Here is an 18,272-nt window from a genome sequence, read left to right on the forward strand (position 1 = left end):
AAACTGGTTAACTAAAATCATCTAAAGCTGTTAAAACTTCCCCATTTAATATGATTTGCTACGAACTTTAGAAAAAAAAAAAAAAAAACCCACACGTTTGGGGTAAGTTGGCAAGTCTGGTAAATTTAGCAAGCCCATCCATTGGCTTCAGCAAACTGGCCTAACATCCCGGAATATGGAGGTCTGTTACCTTTTGAGGATGCTCCTCTGCACCAAAAAGGCTGTTGAAAAGACATATCCTACCTTGGTTCATGGTTACTATCTTACCCCCAAATCTGGAATCCAGGAGGGAATCATGGTAAGTCCCAAGGGGTTTTCAAGTGGCCATGTTTCTGTAAGTTTAGCATTACCAGTTCTTCTCCCCAAGAGGAAGGAACGATGCTCCTCCTTCCTTATCACAAGCTCGTTGCCACCACCCTCTGTCTGTGATCACCACGACTGTCCACTAGAGAAACGCAGCCTTTCAGGACACACTAATTATCATGGGGCTTTATAGTCAATCACATAAGCAATGGAGACCATGGCTCTACCAGAAGGTTCAGGGCAAAACTGGTTGTTTGCTTCTGACCCCAGCACCGCTACAGCCTTATTCTTTGTGGTCCTGCCTTCTCCTATGCAGCTCTGATGGCTGGTCTGCGATGCTTTCTCCTCTCTGTGGCCACTACACCACAAGCTCCCACCAAGCAGCATACCATCTGAAGCTGTTCTTCCAAATCGATGTAAACTGTACATATTTTTGAACTGTGTGTTCCTTCGCCCCTAACAGAGGCGTGTCAGTCTGCAGTCACCTTGCTAACCCTGGTTTGCATCGTGCCCGCTCCTTTGTTGCTATTGAGGGGATTAATTTTTATCTGACGGTTCTACCATTTTGAAGCTAATCTTCTGGATCAACTAAAGCTCCCCCTGTCCTCATTCGCAGCAGATGGTCTAGAGAAGTCAGTCAGCACTTCAGTGAGCATTCCTAAAGGCAGCTCTGAAGGCAGGAAAGCAAGATGCTACTTGAGAAATACTTCTATTTTCCCACTCTACTCTCTTCCTAAGTCCACTTCCTCTCCCAATTGGGCAGAAGGCATTTGCTGCTTTTCTTGAAGCCCAGTGGATCAGACAGACTCCTGGATAAGAAAATGAGGGAAGAACCAACTTTTAGAGTTGGATAGATACTCTAAATTTAAATTGAAAATCTATACTAGGGAATAAACACATACATGCATTGTAGCATTCTGAAATATTAGTCTCTTACTAACTGTCAAAAGTATCTTTCACAGGCAAAGGAGGATGTTGAACCCAAAATGTCAGGGCCTGAAGAGTGAACCCATTCTGACTGCAAGATGAGTTTTTGCTGTAGACAGTACACCTTTTCGTTTGAAAAGCAGTTAGCATCACTGGGTCATTAAGTGTCTGCAGGATCTGTGGGGTCAGCTCTTCTCAAAGTCCCAGGGAGAAGAGCTATTTATGCCCAAAGGATCAGAGCTCAGGAAAGTGCTCTAATCCTAGGCGATGCACAGAAAGCTGTGGAACCATCAGAAGGCTTGTACTTTGTACACATTATCATCCACTGGAATATACACGATGTGCTGATCTTAAGTGCTCTGCTACATTAATTTCCTGACACTAAGAAGTTTCAAAATTAAAAAAAGGGAAAATAGACTTGAGAGTAAAGGGCATCTTCAAAGCTTTAAAAATAGGATAACCTGAGTATAAATAAGGGGATTGTTGCTCATGAGGGGTGGGTGCCATCGGTGCCTTTCTGATCCTCATCTCACAGGTAAGTATTAACTGATTCATGTATTTGTGTTCTGCTTATTGTGTCCCTTCTGTGTCAGGCAGGATGCTAAGCCCTGGGGATAAGAGGTGACTAAGCCACAGACCCTGCCTAGGGAAGTTCAGAGCCTACAAGGAATAATAGATGTGAAGAATGAATAGATAAATACTGTAAAAAGGTATACGCTTTATAGCGACAGTGAAGCGTTGAATTTAGGGGGGAAAAAGCTCTAACATTTTTTTCTGTGTATCTTTTAATGGCAATTCCTCTAGCCAAGATGTTGGACCAACTGATGGAATCATTATAAGGATAATGTATGTGAGACACACCATAAGCTGCAAACTCAGATACTACTGTTTTTAGTGTTGAACAAACCACCGCTTCAAGCATGCCAGTAAGTGCCTCAGTCCAGAGCCTCAGGGCCAGATATCTGTTCCTGCCTGTTGGAAACAGCACAGTACAGAGGAAAGGGCCCCAGAGAACGAGCTTGGAAGTCTGGCTTCTAGCTGGTGTCGTTACAGGCAGAACTCGGAGATACTGCAGGTTTGGGTCCAGAGCACTGTAGTAAAGTGAATATCGTGATAGAGCAAGGAAAAAAATTTAAGTTTTATTATTTACAGGTATACCTTGGAGATATTTCAAGTTCAGTTTCAGGCCACCACCATGAAGCGCAGGTTGCAACAAAGCGAGTCACATGAATTTTTTGGTTTCCCAGTGCATATAAAAGTTATGTTTACACTATACTGTAGTCTCTTAAGTGTGCAATATAGCATTATGTCTAGAGAACAAATGTACATACCTTAATTTAAAAATACTTCATTGCTAAAAGATGCTAACCATCATCTGACAACTCAGGGTTGCCACAAACCTTCAACTGGTAAAAAAATTGCATTATCTGCGAAGTGCAATAAAGTGAGGTCTGCCAGTACTGGGTACTGGGGCAAGTCACTTAACCTCTTATCCTCTCTGGGTCATTTCCTTTACTAAAAAATTATGGGATTTGATCAGTTCATCTCCAAGTTCCTTTCCAACACAGGATTTTGAGTCTCTGTTTCTACGGTGACAAATCTACCCTGAGATACTTCTAGTTACAGACGGTAGGATTAGACTAATTGAATTTATTAAGTAAATAAAACCTCTACATGGGAAATCAAAGCATTTTCCTAGATCTTACTTGGTTATCATTTCAAAATACACTTGTTGCTCTTGTTTGAGAAGTACAGATTATTGCCCGTGAACTGAAGGAGGGAAGGAATATCCTTAAAGCCAATCTGGTAAAGTTCTCCACTGGACTCAAGCACAGCTGCGGGAGGAGGGTTAAATGGGGAGAGAGGAGACCCGGCCGGACTCTGGATAGCAGAGCAAGCAACAACCAAAAGCTCCCAGCTCTCGGCGACGGATGAGGTCGCAGTCACAGAGCCTGGCATCCGCACCAGCTCAGCTCTCAACTCCCGGTCACTTCACACAGTCTCCAAAAGCTGAGGTCTGTTCCTGGGATAGAAATCTTCTCTGTTTTTCCCCCAAATACTCTTTTAAACGGTTCCAAGATTGTGCAGTGTTTCACTAATATTTTAGGGAACTATGGAAAACCTTGCACACCACAGGGAGAAATAATGCAACCAGGAGAGCAGGGTTGCTGGGGGCAACCTGTCCTGAGTCAGGCAGGCATGCTATCAGAGATTCCCCCCACCCCGGGGAGGTGGCCTGGAATAGGCTTCTGACACCCCCCCTTGCAGTTTCCCAGTTTCAGGAGCGAAGGACTTGGGGGAAGGGCTGGGTTGGAGTGACGGGACAGCTGAGAATGCAAGGTCATGACTCAGTGTCAGAGGTGTTAGGTGACGGGCTATATATCTTGTGTTGCCCTTGATACAATCTATTCAGGTGTTGGATCAATGGATCAAATATTAAGCTGTGGGTTTTGAAAAAACGTCCATAAAAGGCTTAAAATGTGTGTCGGGTTTGATTTTAAAGGACCACTATTAGGGCTCATCTAGCTAAGTGGTTCTTGTGATAATGGCCAGAGGGTCAATGGTCAGTGTGTTCCTGTCATCAGCATGTCCCCAGACCTCTTATTGCCTTACGTCCTCCTTATCAGTCATTTACGATGGAACTGCACACACCCAGGCATTTCTGCTACATTCTTACATTGTACTATAAAAATGGAGAACTGCTACAGGACTTAATAGGACACATGTAGTCACAACAACAAAAAAGGAACTGAGTTCAAAAGACCCGTATTTCTTTTTATCCTCTTCTCATCTCCATCTTTAGAACCCAAAAGGCACTGTCTACGATGTGAAGTTGATTATAAATGTTATTTTCTTATGACTGTTGATAAATGTCATAAACAACCTTAAATTATACACCATGTGCTTTGGATTATAGAGCATGTAGGAATCTTTTCCATGTTTTTTTGAACGTTATGTCTCCTACATCGGAATTACCCAGGGGAGTTGATAAAGGAAGGATGTGTGCTGTTTATTTAAGGCTGTGCAGAGTCACTGACAGGCCTTGCCAACAGTGAGGTGTTATCCACACTTGTTCACACTTGTATCCCTGAAGATGGCACAGGGCTTGGGATCCAGTAGGTGCTTGACAAGCAAGTGTTGAATGATAAATAAATAGGGAGGATACATCAGTGTAAATGTATGAGGAAAGGCACTTTTACCAGCGAAACAAACAATACCAATTAAATTTGGAAAAGGGACAGAGATGGTTATATAGTTGACTCTGGGTATTTAAAAATGCGCTGGAAATTATTAGTAAGAGTATTAAAAATTAAAGGCAAAGCCTGCCTTTCTTCAGCACGTAAGAAGCCCTTAGAAACGCCAGAAGTTGATCCTCTATTCTTAGACTCAACGCCCTTGTTGAACAACGATTGCTCATATTTTGGAATGAAAATGTCTCGAAGAGGTTGTTATCTAATCTAGCACAACATCGTATTACGGAATACAAGACCTCTCCCTTTAAAATGGCAATGACCCCCCCTTTCCAAAAACAAACACAGGCGGGGGCGGGGATGGGTCTCTCCTTACCGTCAGCGACAAGGCCATGCAGACGAACGTGAACTTCTTGATGTGTGCTGCAGTGACTGTGTTGCTTGTACTCACCAGCTTATTGCTGGGGTTATTCTAGGGGGGCAAGAAAAGGCTCCAGGTTATCCTTGGCTGACCACATGTGCATCTTACAGAGCATCTCGTTTCTGTTTTATTTGATGCGTCTAAAGTGTAGATGTCAAGCGACAGCTTGGAAGACAGCTGTCACTCTGAGCGTCTCTCAGACAGCTGTCATGTTTCTGGACGTGAATGCTAACCAGGGGGAGCTCCGGACTGAACGCCCGGCAGCGTCTTCTGAATGAGTCCCCTCTCCTGGGCGCTGGGTGCCCACCAAGCTAGTCCAGGGCCCCAGCCCATCCTGCAGTTCCCGACCGCCCTGGAGCTCTGCAGGCAGGCGTGGCATCTGGGCCCGTATTTGAGGGCACATGTCAAGGCCCTGTGAGGTGCGTGTTTGCTCTCCGAGATAAAGGACTGCGTGTCTCACCCATCTCTTTATTTTATTTTTTAAAGATTTTTTTTTTGACTTTTTAAAGTCGTTATTGAATTTGTTACAATATTGCTTCTGTTTTTTATGTTTTGTTTTTTTGGCAGCGAGGCATGTGGGATCTTAGCTCCCTGACCAGGGATTGAACCCGCACCCCCTGCGCTGGAAGGCGAAGTCTTAACCACTGGACCGCCAGGGAAGTCCCTCACCCATCTCTTTAGCTCCTGCAACTTAGCACCATCTTTCTTGAGTAGAGAAGATGCTCAAACCGGCTTTGTTAAATTGAAATGTAAGCAAATGATGCAGATGGCCCAGAGGTCCTCTGACACATGCCCGAGGGCTTGCTGGGGCCATCCCAGGGTCACTGCTAGGCGTGCCCGTCACCCAATCAAAACGAGTGTCCGGCCCTCAGCCTTGAAAGGCAGCAGAGGAAAAACAACGCCAGCCTCCTTACGGATCCCATTAGTCCCAGAGGCTGACTCACAAGAACAAACTAATAAGAACCTCCTGTATAAAAAAATAAATAAAATAAAATTCAAAAACAGAAAAGAACAAACGGCGAGCCCCTGGCTCCCATATCCAGCCCAATGAAAGACACACAAGCAGAGGTGTTATAGGTCCCACTTGCAAAAGAGCTTTTGATGTTTGCTTCCCTTCAGAGGCTGAGGCAATCTCTCGAATCCCTTCCCCTTTATGCCACCTCTGGAGGGGTTGACATTTTCTTAACTCTGGTCTCTAAAGCACATCTGCTTTTCTGAAAAACAGACTGTGCACAGTGCCAATCACAGCAGGTAGGACATCTCTCCCTCTCCTCTCCGCCAAGGATCTGCGAGGGTGGTGCCCTGGTGGCCCGGGCGAGAAGGAGGCCATGCCGGGAAGAATTAGGAACCTCCAAATGCACACGCCACCCACCCATGGTGACAGCCACGGGCCCCAGCTCCTTCAGGTGCACTTTTATTTTTAAAATAGCAAATATTTCTGCAAGTACGGTTGGAATAAACTAGCACATATCATTAGATTAGCATCTGTGTCTCACCTTGTTTGCCCCATCTGCTGTTTCGCAGAAACATAGTCTTTTGCATATAATAACTGAACGTTAGAGAGAATGTGGACGAGTGGAAAACTCTCCCAGCTGTTTAGCCAGAAACAGCAGAAGTTATGCGAGAAATTTTAAATCTCTTATTCTGGAACGCACAAGGAGGCTAAGGATTTCAACTGTCAGTGCAGCAGATTCTGGAAGTCCACACAGAGGTGTCTTAAGATTCGGGTGAATAGACGGCATTCATGGGAATGGCTTGGAGTAGTGCAGTGGAATGCATGGCAACAATGGGGGAGGTTTCAAAAGGGTTCTGAGTAACTCCAGCATCTGGCTAGAGGTACACTCCTTAAAATAATTTTTTTGTAGCGCCTAACCTCTGTGATGGTGAATAAAACAATGTTTTTCTTGGACGCTCTTAGTGAAACTGTACAGCGCTGTATTGTTAAGTTTTATTATTTCAAGGTAGCCAAAAACAATTTCAGATGAGATGCTCACAGCCAGGAGGTTCTAACACTTTAGAAACTGCTATTGAATTTATTATATAATCTTATATTCCAAGAGCTAGACATTTAGCAAGATGACTTATATCCATTTTGGTTTCTGAGGACTTACTTCTATACACATGTTCCTTGACATGAAAACACTGATTTCTATCAACGGAGTGGATTAAACCCACTCAAACACAGCTCTCTCCTGCAAGTGACTCAGGCCTTCTGAAATCCACTCTCAAAGGCCTAGGAAGCAGGAATCAAAAGAATTTTTTCGGAAATGCTCTGCATCCTAATGTTGTGAGTGAATGTTGGCAATCAGTGGAGGGTCCAGCTTATAGTTTACTGGGGAAGTTCCACACCCAGTAAAGAGTTGTGGGCAATAGCCTACCCTCTCTCACGTTAGGCTCCGTGGGGGCCATCCCTGAAGCACTTGGAGGTGAGTTGCTATTCGTGGGTGATTGATTATAGGTGAGGGAATAGAGGCAGGTAATCTGCTGGGGACCCTGGTGAAGAGGCTTCTTCTCCTCACCTCCCAGGGCTCTTTTTGGGATCAGATGAAATGATATCAGCAATGGCTCTGAGCTAGTTCTACAGAAATTCAAGGCCAAACAGTTGCTATTAAGAGTACAAGTGGCAGGTTCTGTGCTTCTTTCCTATTTTTTATTTCAAAACATTGTACACTATCTTGCTGGGGGTCTGTTTTTCTACTTATTTGTTTCAGGATACAAGTCTACAGGTTCAAATAATTAAGCTTTAATGAAATAGGCATTTCTCAAATGATCTGCACGCAGGTCAGTCCTGACCTGGCCTCAGGTTAGGTCTGAAGGCTTATGCGCCTTCCTGGGCTGTGTCAGCAGCTGTGGAAGGACACAGTGGCCGTCACCAGAGGTTTCCAGCTGGAATAACTGCACTGCATCCCAACCAGCCTGGACCCATGGCTGCTGCATGGACAACTTCGGCGTGCATGTCCCCCAGCACACCGCAAGAGAGCCTTAAGCTTATGAACTTAAGCACACAACTTCCTGTACCTTCACATCTGCTATAAAGTCAGGAAAGTATTGGTTTAACTAAAAAACAACAAAAGAGAAATGAAATCCAATATATTAAAATTTTTTGAGAGTATAATTTCCCTTTTGCAAATAATTCCTCGACAGGAATAACCTTGAAGTGAGTATCGGTTTGCAGAGGCATCATGGGAGCGGCATCAAGGCAAGTGTAAATTCGCCTCTGTTATTTTCTGAGTTACCTCCGCCAGCTCCAAAGCCTCATTAACCTTGCAGAGGAAGGTGAGATTAGAAACATCACGGCGTCCGTCAACGGCGATCCCTGTCTATCAAACGCTAATTTTAAAGAGTGTGTTTCAGAAACCATGCCGCACGGGGTTCTCACCTTGTCAAAAGCAGGGTAGACAGCACGGATTTCCGTCAACCAGCCATATGGCATGTGACCCACGGGGTATGTGGCTGTCAAAATTGCCACGGCCTGCAAGAGGAAGAGCCAGCAGTTAGCAGGGCGTCCGCAGAGCCTGTGTCCAGCCGCTGCCTGCCGTCTGCCACGTGGCAGAGCAAGCCGTCTGGGGTGTGGTCCCCACTGACAGGTCACTCCACCCTGGGTGACAGCAGGGCCACCCTGTGGGTGGCCCTGGAGCAGGAGGCAGGGGCAGGCGCTCCCCTGCATCCCGGGAGTGGGCTGAGTGGACCCAGGGTGTGCGCCTGAGACCAGGGGGATGCGTCTTGTTTAACATGAATTCAATGAGGAACGGGTCCAGATCACTGCTTGAGAAGCCAAGATTTCAACCCACGTCCACCAAATTCTCAGTGAGCTAAACCAAACCTTCTAGCCCAGCCCAATTCTTGAGTCTCAACATGCAATTCTGAGCCCCACCCCTGCTCTCTGGATACTCTGCACTCAGCGTCCACCTCTCTGCCTCCACGCCATCCTCCAGGGAAGCTGACGGTGTGCGCTGGTCGATGGCTTTATGGTATTCTCCACCCGACTCAACTCACTTTCAATCTGTTCAGCCAGCAGAGCCCAATTTTGATGTTTAACTTAAGAAAACTAAATTAATACTTCTCACAGGAAGCCTCACTGGTTCTTCCATGAAAATGAGAGTTTCATTTCTTAGGTGAATGAAGAGGAAGAAAATTTAAAACAGAGCACCTAACCCTACATTTTTGGCAAAGTTCAACTCCCTAACTAGCTAGGACAGGAGGAATCAGGCTTCGTCTGTTCTAATTATCATAACAGTGATGCCAGGACCGTGAGTGAGGTGGGTCCCCAGTGGGTGAAGACACTGCTGTGAGGCATCAGGCGGACCTGGATTCACACCTCACTTCATCACTTCCCAGCTGTGTGAAGCATGAACGCTCTCAGGCCCCCTTTCTGTTCCTCCAGCAGAACCATGAGAATAACGATACCCATCATGCAGGGTTGTCGGGAGCCAATGAAATGTCCATAAGTGCCAACATTATCAGAAGCAGACGATCAATTTATGTCAGTTCTGTCACCCTAATGCTAAGGTCTGTCTCTGTGCACTGAGGTCATTTAGAAATGGCTCTAATGTATAATGTCTTGTTTTTTTTAGGGGAAGATGGAATTCTAGCACACAGGTGATGGGGGTCCCACACTTTTTACTGGGCAACTGAAACTGAAGTATTGAAGTAAAAAAGCTGCTATGTTACAGAAGCCACCCCAGATGACATTCATGATTCAACAAACAAAATCCAGGAACCAATGGAGACAAGGAAAAGCCTTCTGCTTGTGATTTATGTGCTTCTTGTTCCAAGCCAACATGAGCTGCTTCCCAGGACATGGAAACTGGCAGCAGACCCCAGCCTGGAAACATGCTGACAGCGCATTCAAGGGCAATGTGTAAACAGGAGGCTCTCATGAGTAGCCACCAGCCTTCCTGAAGGATCAGCATTTCCCGAGACAATTAATTCTCCAGAGCGCAGCGGAGGAGGAAACAAATGAAGTCATTCTATTTGTTCATACCATACTTGAAAAATGGAAAAAAGTGCTTCAACTCTGTCTTTGGAGGAGCTGCTAGTTTCCAGATCAGTTTCTTGAGTTGAGTAAATAATGGAGACCCTCCTTTGGAGGAGGGCAGATTGCCAGAGTACATAAAGCCATGGTAGGTTCGGTACAGGAGGTGGAGAAAGGACAGGTGAGACTAGGTGGGTCAAAACGGAGGCATCAGCCCTTCACCCCCTGGTACTTTCACTTCTGCTGCTGCACAGGGCATGTTCCATTGTCCTCTGCAACTACAGCAAAGAGGCACCATGCTGACTCCATGGGAAAGTGGAGAGGCCGTTGAGTGGAGAGAGAAAATCTGGATTCTAACACTAGCCCAGCTTCTTGCTAGTTGTGTGTCCTTAATCGCGGTTTTCTCATATGGTAAAAGAGAAGGATGAAAGAGATATTTTCTCCCATACTCATAAAAATATAAAATCACATGATTCTAAGTCACTGATGGAGATCCTTATGGGTTCCTTGTGTGAAGGTGTCACATAATTTAATATCACAGAATTTCTTGAGCTCTCAAGAGGAATTGGAAACAAATTTGTAATCCACCTCCCCCGCACCCAGTTTTTACACAGTGACTATGGGTACCCACATCCCCAGAAGCTGCCCTACCTCTGTAGCTGCAGAACTGCCACCAAGGTCCCGGGAAACAAAGAGGTTGACGATAGGCCTACTGATTCTCTGTGTAGCCAAGATGAGAGCCAAAGGCCACCAGAAGCTCAGCATCTTTCTTATTGTTGCATCTCCCTGCATCAAGAAAAGGGGATAAAAGTTCACTGAACTCTGGAAGCAGAATAGAAAAAAACAATTCAGAGTCAAAGCCTTTTCTTTCGATATCAATCATGAGTCAATTCACTATACTTAAAAATAATATAGAAAAAGCCTCTGTAGACAAGCCAAGTTGAATTAAAATAAAATGTACAGTCTTAATAGAAATGAACTCAGACAACTGGCAAGCTACCGTGAAATCAAAACACACATTTAAGCTTGATGGATCCAAACCTCTATTTTCCAAACAGGGCAACTTTAACCCAAGCAGAACCCAACTTCATAGCCCAAGAAACAGGCTGGAAATTAGTTTCTGTTTAAATTATCAAACTGACTGGCTAGAAGCCATGTCAGTAAGAGGTAACTCTTAGAAGTAAAACATTGTTATACCTTATTTTGGAATCAGTCTGCTCACAAATGTGCCTAATTATTTGGGCACTATATAAACCTACTCAGAGGTTCCTATTGTCAAAGCTCTGACAGAAGTCATGTAAATGTTCAGAAGCGCAAGCAAAATAAAAGCATGGTAATGAGAAGGCGACTTATTAAGAATTCTACAGCAAAGATGTGCGCTATCTTTAAAGCCTGGCTTTCATCATGTGATTTTGGTTTTGATTCTTCATTAAGAGTTCCATCATGGAACCATCTCAGTCACTTTAATTTATTTCCCTTTGCTGGTAGCTGAATGTTGAGATGGATTGTTACCATCAAGACCAATGTGATGTGGTTGTCCTTATGATGGAAATATTGTAACTAGATCTGGTATTATTGATGGCCTGACCTCAGATCAAGGTGGGCGGTCAATACAATTACAGGTTTTTTGGTTATTTTTGGCTGCGTTGGGTATTTGTTGCTGTGCACGGGCTTTCTCTAGTTGTGGCAAGCGGGGGCTACTCTTCGTTGCGGCGCGCGGGCTTCTCATTGCAGTGGCTTCTCTTGTTGCGGAGCACAGGCTCTAGGTCTGTGGGCTTCAGTAGCTGCAGCACACGGGCTCAGTAGTTGTGGCTCGCAGGCTCTAGAGCGCAGGCTCAGTAGTTGTGGCGCACGGGCTTAGTTGCTCCGCGGCATGTGGGATCTTCCCGGACCAGGGCTCGAACCCGTGTCTCCTGCATTGGCAGGTGGATTCTTAACCACTGCACCACCAGGGAAGTCCTGAAATTACTGTTTTGACATGACAAAAGTAACATGTGGTCAAAGGTGGGATCAAGGGGTGGAGTGTGGTAATTTATTCAGGGCCATATTTATATAAATATATATAAAATATATATATATAATATACATAATCATGCATATCTGCCTTATAGCTAGATGGATACCAACCCAAATGATACCTAAGGATAGAGAAATTAGCAAACATATAAATCAGATACTGTTTATAATGATGATGAAAAGAACGCTTTGGTCACTTGTATAAGATTGTATCTTGCTTGTACCATATTCACCTTTCGAGGCACAGGCCAAGCTCTGCCTCCATCAAGGGGGCTTTTTAGACCTCATCCCTATCTACCTTCTCTCGGCCTCAGTGAGAGAAGTTCTTGAACTCCCATTGCAGTCTCTGTACTTTCTTGGGTTCATGTCTGAATGTTGCTTCTGTGTTGGAGGATAAGCCAAATGGGACGTAAAGCTGCTTGAGGCCAGAGACCATATTTTAAAATTTCCTGTGTTGCCCTGTGGTACCTAATACTCTGCTCCCTCCATAGAAGGCACCTGAATGAGTGATTGTGTTTGGCCAGTACAGAAAGTACAAACACAGCCTGGATCCCTGGTGCGAAATTAAAAATAATCAAATGTGAGTTCAATGGTACCAGGGGTCCTAAAATCTCTGTCGAGCACAGAATGACTTACTTTTGACAACAGAGAGCAAGGAGGACGTCAGTGTTGTGTCTCCTCCTCGGCCTGACATGACTCACTGGGACTCGGTCTCCTCGTATGGAGGCAAGGAGGCTGGAGAGTGACCTCTAAGGACCCTTTCATCTCCAGAGTTCATCAGTTCTCCAACTGTCTTTCCCTGTGGACACTAAGAAGCACTTGGCCTTGAGATATAACATCCCAGAGCATGTGCCTGTTACACTGATGTCTCGTTTCATACGTGTGGGGTGAAACTATAGTCCACTTGGATGTACGGGCAGGATGCCCTCGAGGTCTAAGGACCTACCCCCAGCTCCGGCCCACTCCTGTCCGGGATGATGTCGTGGATGTTCTTGTAGTAGCCCAGGCACAGGGCAGTGCAGCGCACAAGGGCGCCCATGTACAAGGACAGGATGGGGATGAGCAGAGGCTCCCTGCATTCCAGATGACTGTGAAGCAAAATGGCGACAAAGACGACCTGAGAGATGGGGAAACAAGAACAAGTCAGTAGGGAGAAGACGGAACCAATCAACGGAAGCGCAGCCCGACCTCTTGCACCCAGGTGAGATGTATCTCTGAGCGAAAACCTTGACACTGATGAGAAGGAGAAGAGAAACAGTACTGGGCTACAGCTCAATACTGCTCTCAGAGAATTCAGGGTCATGCATTTGGGATTCACTGGAAGAGCACACGATCATTCTGTTAGATTCATCGTTAAGATTCTTTTAAGGCAACTGCACATCTGGTTAAGGTTATCAATTTTAAAAAATCTAGAAACTTTGGATTCCCAGACCCCAAAGGATGCAGAAGAGCTTTGCCCTATCGATGTACGCATGTAATCCACACCAGAGGACCTAAGTGACCTTCCACAAAGGATAGAACAGTGACCAATGATAGTACACAGGAAAATGGACATTACCATTTATAACATGGAATCCACTAAAAATGCTGCAAAAGCACCAATGTTAATTATTATAAAACAAGATAATTAAAATTTAAGATATTAACTTACAAAAGTGGCATAGGTCAAAAAATACAAAGTCAAGAGGGATTGAAATAATAGTAAAGTGTCAATCTCTATTAAACAGTACAGGCTCTAAAGCAAATTGATCAATGTATTTAACCTCCCATCCTACAGAAATCAGAGAATCAGCCCCGCCTCTGTCCAGAGTCCTTCCTGGAATTCACATGTTTGGAAGACCACTGAGGCATATTGAGTGCACAAATAGGGTAATGGGGGAGGGGAGAGAGTGTCTGGGCTACATCAATATTTTTTTTTGTTCGTTTGTTTGTTTAAAAAAATTATTTGTTTAATTTATTTTGAAGAGGAACATGGTGATTAAATATCAAGATTTATAAAAAGTCTACATAGTACCTTTGAACCCCATCCATCCATTTTCTATCCATTACAGCAATGAATCTGTTTGATTATTTTCAGGAGTAATATTCTAAATATTTACCAACAGACTGAACAAGTGAACAGAACAGACAACGTGCCTGGCTGCTATGGTAAGTACCAGCTGAATATCAGCCCTACATTAGTTCTGTATTTGTCCTTAGAGATTTTTGTTAAGTAGTACCCATTTTCCCCTCCTTCTTTTATTTATTTATTTTTAATTTTTTAAATTTAAAAATTTTTTTTGGGCTACACCAATCTTAATAGCCAAATATCCATGGAATGATAGGCTTGTGAAATATACCACCACTAAATGATCCTGACCAAAGGAGGCGTACCCTGATCACTGCATTCTCAAGAAATCAGCGATGACAGAAAGTTAAAAAAGCAGCTGGAGAATGAGCACAGTTCATCAAATGAGTGCGTTCAGTTGCCACAGGGAACAGAGAAAAGCAGGGTGATCCAGAGAAACTCTTCTGAACGAAATAAAAGTATTAGATGTTAGAGGAGGTTTGCTTGTAGCACAAACCGACACTTGTGCCCGGCTTGCTGTTCTCAAACCGGTAAATGGGACAGAGATGTCCTTAGGGGAATGCAGGGGACAGAGCTACCGCTTGGCTGCATGGACATGACCAGGCTGCCCGGAGCGTGGACGCGTGACTGTCCACTCACACTCATGATCACACACTCACATGCACTTTCACCGAGGATACAGTGGAGCCCATTGATGGAAATAAAGATGCCCGTGACTGTCTCCATGCCTGTTGCTTCCCAGTGGAACAAATGTACTGTATTAACTGAGGGATGCAAAGACCAGCTGGGGGAAGCCTTGTGAAGGACCCATTGTGTTTGGAACAGAAGATTGAGTCCTGTAATGTGGCCAAGATGCCCATTTATTTCTCTAACTTATCAGAGGCCTTAAGGGGCCCTAATATGCAAACAGACTAGTCTGTCTGCAGCAAGCTTAAGATTCGACATACACAAACCTACAGTGTAAACGAAGATGGTCATGTTTAGAGACTGAAAACACACTGGAGGAAAAATGGATATGTGAAGACCAACCCCTCCTCTGCCCAGTCCAGAAAGGCTCCCGGTGACGCCATCAGGATGGCCATGCAAGACGAGCAGGACCAAGGAAGGGGATCTGGAAGTGAAGGAAAAGGGAGGGGGAGGTGTGGAGATGACAAGAAAGTGGCCCGAGGAGCAGAGCGGGCTAGAGTGTGACAGAGGGCGGGCAGGAGGCATTGGGCCGGTAGCGATCAAGGCCGAAGTGAAGATTTTCTCAGCCTCCCTCATGTTGTTAATAGCTTGATGCCATGTGGTCCAACACATACCATACATCTTACATCTTCACTGTGGGTTGTATCATTTATCAACTTAAAATAACACCTGGGCCTTTTGCAATTCAATCCAGAATTAAGATTTTTGATTCTGATACAACCATCAAAACTTTGTCGGATTATTTTCTGCGGGTAACCTACTGTCTCAGTGGTGAGGATTTTCCCAGGGAAAGCCTGCTACGTGCTGGCCCCGTCCTGGGCGCTGGGGATTCAATGATAGATAAGATTGTCCCAGGCTCTGTTCTCCTGGAGCTGACAGCCTAGTGGGGAAGGCAGAAATGGTAATCAACCTGTGAAAAGGCCTGTGAAGGAAAGAGGGCAGTGGTGCTGGGAGAGCCAGGCTGAGGGGTGAGGGAGGGCGCCCCATGTGGGGTGCATCTGAGCCGAGACCCAATGCCTTGGCAGGAGCCCGCAGGGGCTGGCAGGAGCCAGGGTTAGGCGGGGAAAGCCGAGGCAGGGCATTTCCTTCCAGGCAAAGCCCCCAGGGGGAGGCAGCTTGGCTGCATCGAAGAGGTCCGCATCGAAGAGGTCGGAAGGGAGGACCAGTGGCTGCAGGGCAGAGAGCAAGGGGACGAGAGGAGAGTGACAGGGCTGGGGAAGAAGCAGAGCCTGTGGGTTTGCAGCACCTCGTAGACCATGATCAGGACTTTGGCTTTTTATCTCAAGAACACCAGGAGGTAATTTTAAAGCAGGTTCTAGGCAGGGGGTGAGATGGCCAGAATTTCACTGAGAATAGATCCCTGTGGCCGCAGTGGGGAAGGACGGAGGAGAGCCAGAGCAGAGGGGCAGGCCCGAGTCAGGAGGCATCTCTGAGAGTTCAGGTGGGAGGGGTGATCCCTCAGACCAGGGCAAGGGCAGCAGAGATGGGGAGAAGAGGGCAGATAAAGAAACATCTAGGATTAAAAATTTTAGACGGATGGTCCTGAAGAGGGACGCTCCTAGGGTGGCTCCCAGGTTTCTGAGCCGATGGTAGCGGTACAGATTCATTCAAAAACACAATCATCAAGATCATGAAGAGTATCAATTGAGGCTTACGATGCCGCTGAAGGATGTGAGTGGAAATAGCATAGAGATATTTAGATGGCTTGTCTAGAGCTCAGAGGAGGGCTTGGCCACAGATATTTATTTGGTGATCATCAATCATGTTACAGATGGTTTAAACGTAGGGCATGCAGTAGATTCTTCATGAATAGAATACGCAGTGAGGAGAGAGATGGATCTTGAGGAACTTCAACATTTACACATCAATAGATGAGTTCGGCCATCAGAAGTAGGAGAAAAACCAGGACGTGGTGGTGTGAGAGCCAATGGGAAGGGATGTTTCATGGATGAAGGAGCAGTCAACAGAGTGAAGAGTTGCTGAGACATCCATTAAGTCAAAAAAAAGTGCCCACTGGATTCAGTGGCAAGAGGGTCACTAGTGAGAACAGTGTGAGTGAACTGATAGGAGTGGAGGTCAGCATGGGGTAGGTAAAAGGAAGAAAGAGAAGTGAAAAAGTGGAGACAGTGAGAGGAAACTGCCCTTCCAAAAGGCGTGGCTGGGAAGTAATAGAGAATTGTAGCTAAAGACATACATGAGAAAAAGCTTGTTGTTGCTGTTGTTACTGTGTTAAGATGACAGATGTCGGAGCATGTTTCCATGTCAAAGAGAAATGATCCAGGGGAGAGAGAAGGAGTCACTGATAACCAATCGAATAAGGTTCCTGAGCAAGCAGGACAGGATAGGCTTCAAGGCACAGGAGGAAGAAGTGGCCTTGGACAGAGGAGGGACACCTCCTCTCCTGTAACGGGAGGGGGAACGGAGATGAGGCAAGGGTCTGAAAGTAGGCATGTGGGTTTAAATTTCTCAGTGAGGTGGGCAGTGAGGTCACCTGCCAGGGAGAGTGAGGTGGGTGGAGACCCTCTGACATGGTTACTAGAGTCCGCTGAGGTGAGTGATGAGAGTATGAATCTATACTTTGATCAGTTTGCCCCGCTGTATAACTTTTTGCTGGAGTGCTTGCTACCTGGGTGCAGGTGGTACAAGGTGCACACCATTGGGTGGTTCAGGATGGGGATCTTGCCCGAAGGCTGAGATGGAAAGGCAGGAGACAAAGGGACCTACGGTAGTGCAGCCAGATTACTCAACGGGGAATCTGGGATCCCATCCCTGGGATCTCAGCTGACTTCAGAAGGCCAGGGCTGATGACAGCACAAAGGGGAAAGGACTAGAGGTCCCACTGAGGCCCAACACCCCATAAGAATTCTCATTTGATACTGAGCAAGCTAAGAAAGTCTAGATGATCACGAAATAAACCAAAAACATATGACTATTACAATAATGGTGACACAGAAAAGCATGGCATGTTGGAACCAAAGCAAGAGGTTTTTTTTGTATTATGATGTGACATTAATTAGCTTAGTAAAATTTTTTCAAACTGGGAGTTGCCTCTGAAATTCAAGGCATTATAAACTCTTTTCATTTTATCATTGGTGATTACTCCCTATCTATCTATGCCAAGGTGGTATTTCAAAGGACTTTGCCTAGGATCTATTTATTCATTACCAAGTCTGGTAATTAACAAACGCTTTCAAGTGATGAGAGGACTGAAGCTGGGGGGGGGAGGGGGAGCAAAAGACTTAAGAACAAACATTGAATTTATTCCCCCAACCAAATTGTGGTAGGAACTCCAACTGCAAGGTTTAAAATAAAAACTTCACCAGGAAAATCCCAAGACCAGATGGCACCTGAATCCAGCTTCCATCGCCCCTACTAACCAGTTATGTTTATTCTGAACTTTTGAGCCCTCCCAACAGGCAGGGGCCAGGACCAGGTTTAAAATTAAGAAGGAAAATGGCTGTGGCAGCACTGGCAAAGATTTTTCAGGGATATGATTTTTTCCTCTACGCTTGAATGCTGCTATATTTATCTTAGGCAAAGATAAGTGGGTGTTTTTTTTTTTTTGCTTTTGAGATAACACATCTACAAATGCTGAGTTGCTGATACTAATGCTGAAAATAAGAGGTGTTTCCTTAATTTCAAATTAAGTGATTAGAGTGAACAAGGCAGTTTAGTTCATCCCTC

The 18,272-nt window shown here is 45.2% G+C and overlaps 1 protein-coding gene across 3 annotated transcripts in view; it reads right to left on the reverse strand.

The window, feature by feature from the left end:
* The window catches only part of ANKH (ANKH inorganic pyrophosphate transport regulator), a 151,833-nt gene that overhangs the window by 42,299 nt on the left and 91,262 nt on the right, over positions 1-18,272 (reverse strand). For all 3 annotated transcript variants that reach the window (XM_061187662.1, XM_061187660.1, XM_061187663.1), the window contains exons 5-8: positions 12,780-12,950; positions 10,469-10,603; positions 8,222-8,314; positions 4,798-4,893 (exon numbers count right to left, since the gene is read on the reverse strand). In XM_061187662.1, coding sequence (XP_061043645.1) covers positions 4,798-4,893; positions 8,222-8,314; positions 10,469-10,603; positions 12,780-12,950 — 495 coding nt within the window. The remainder of the gene's footprint in view (positions 1-4,797; positions 4,894-8,221; positions 8,315-10,468; positions 10,604-12,779; positions 12,951-18,272) is intronic.

The sequence above is a fragment of the Eubalaena glacialis genome, chromosome 4, assembly GCF_028564815.1.
Source record: "Eubalaena glacialis isolate mEubGla1 chromosome 4, mEubGla1.1.hap2.+ XY, whole genome shotgun sequence".
NCBI lineage: Eukaryota > Metazoa > Chordata > Mammalia > Artiodactyla > Balaenidae > Eubalaena > Eubalaena glacialis.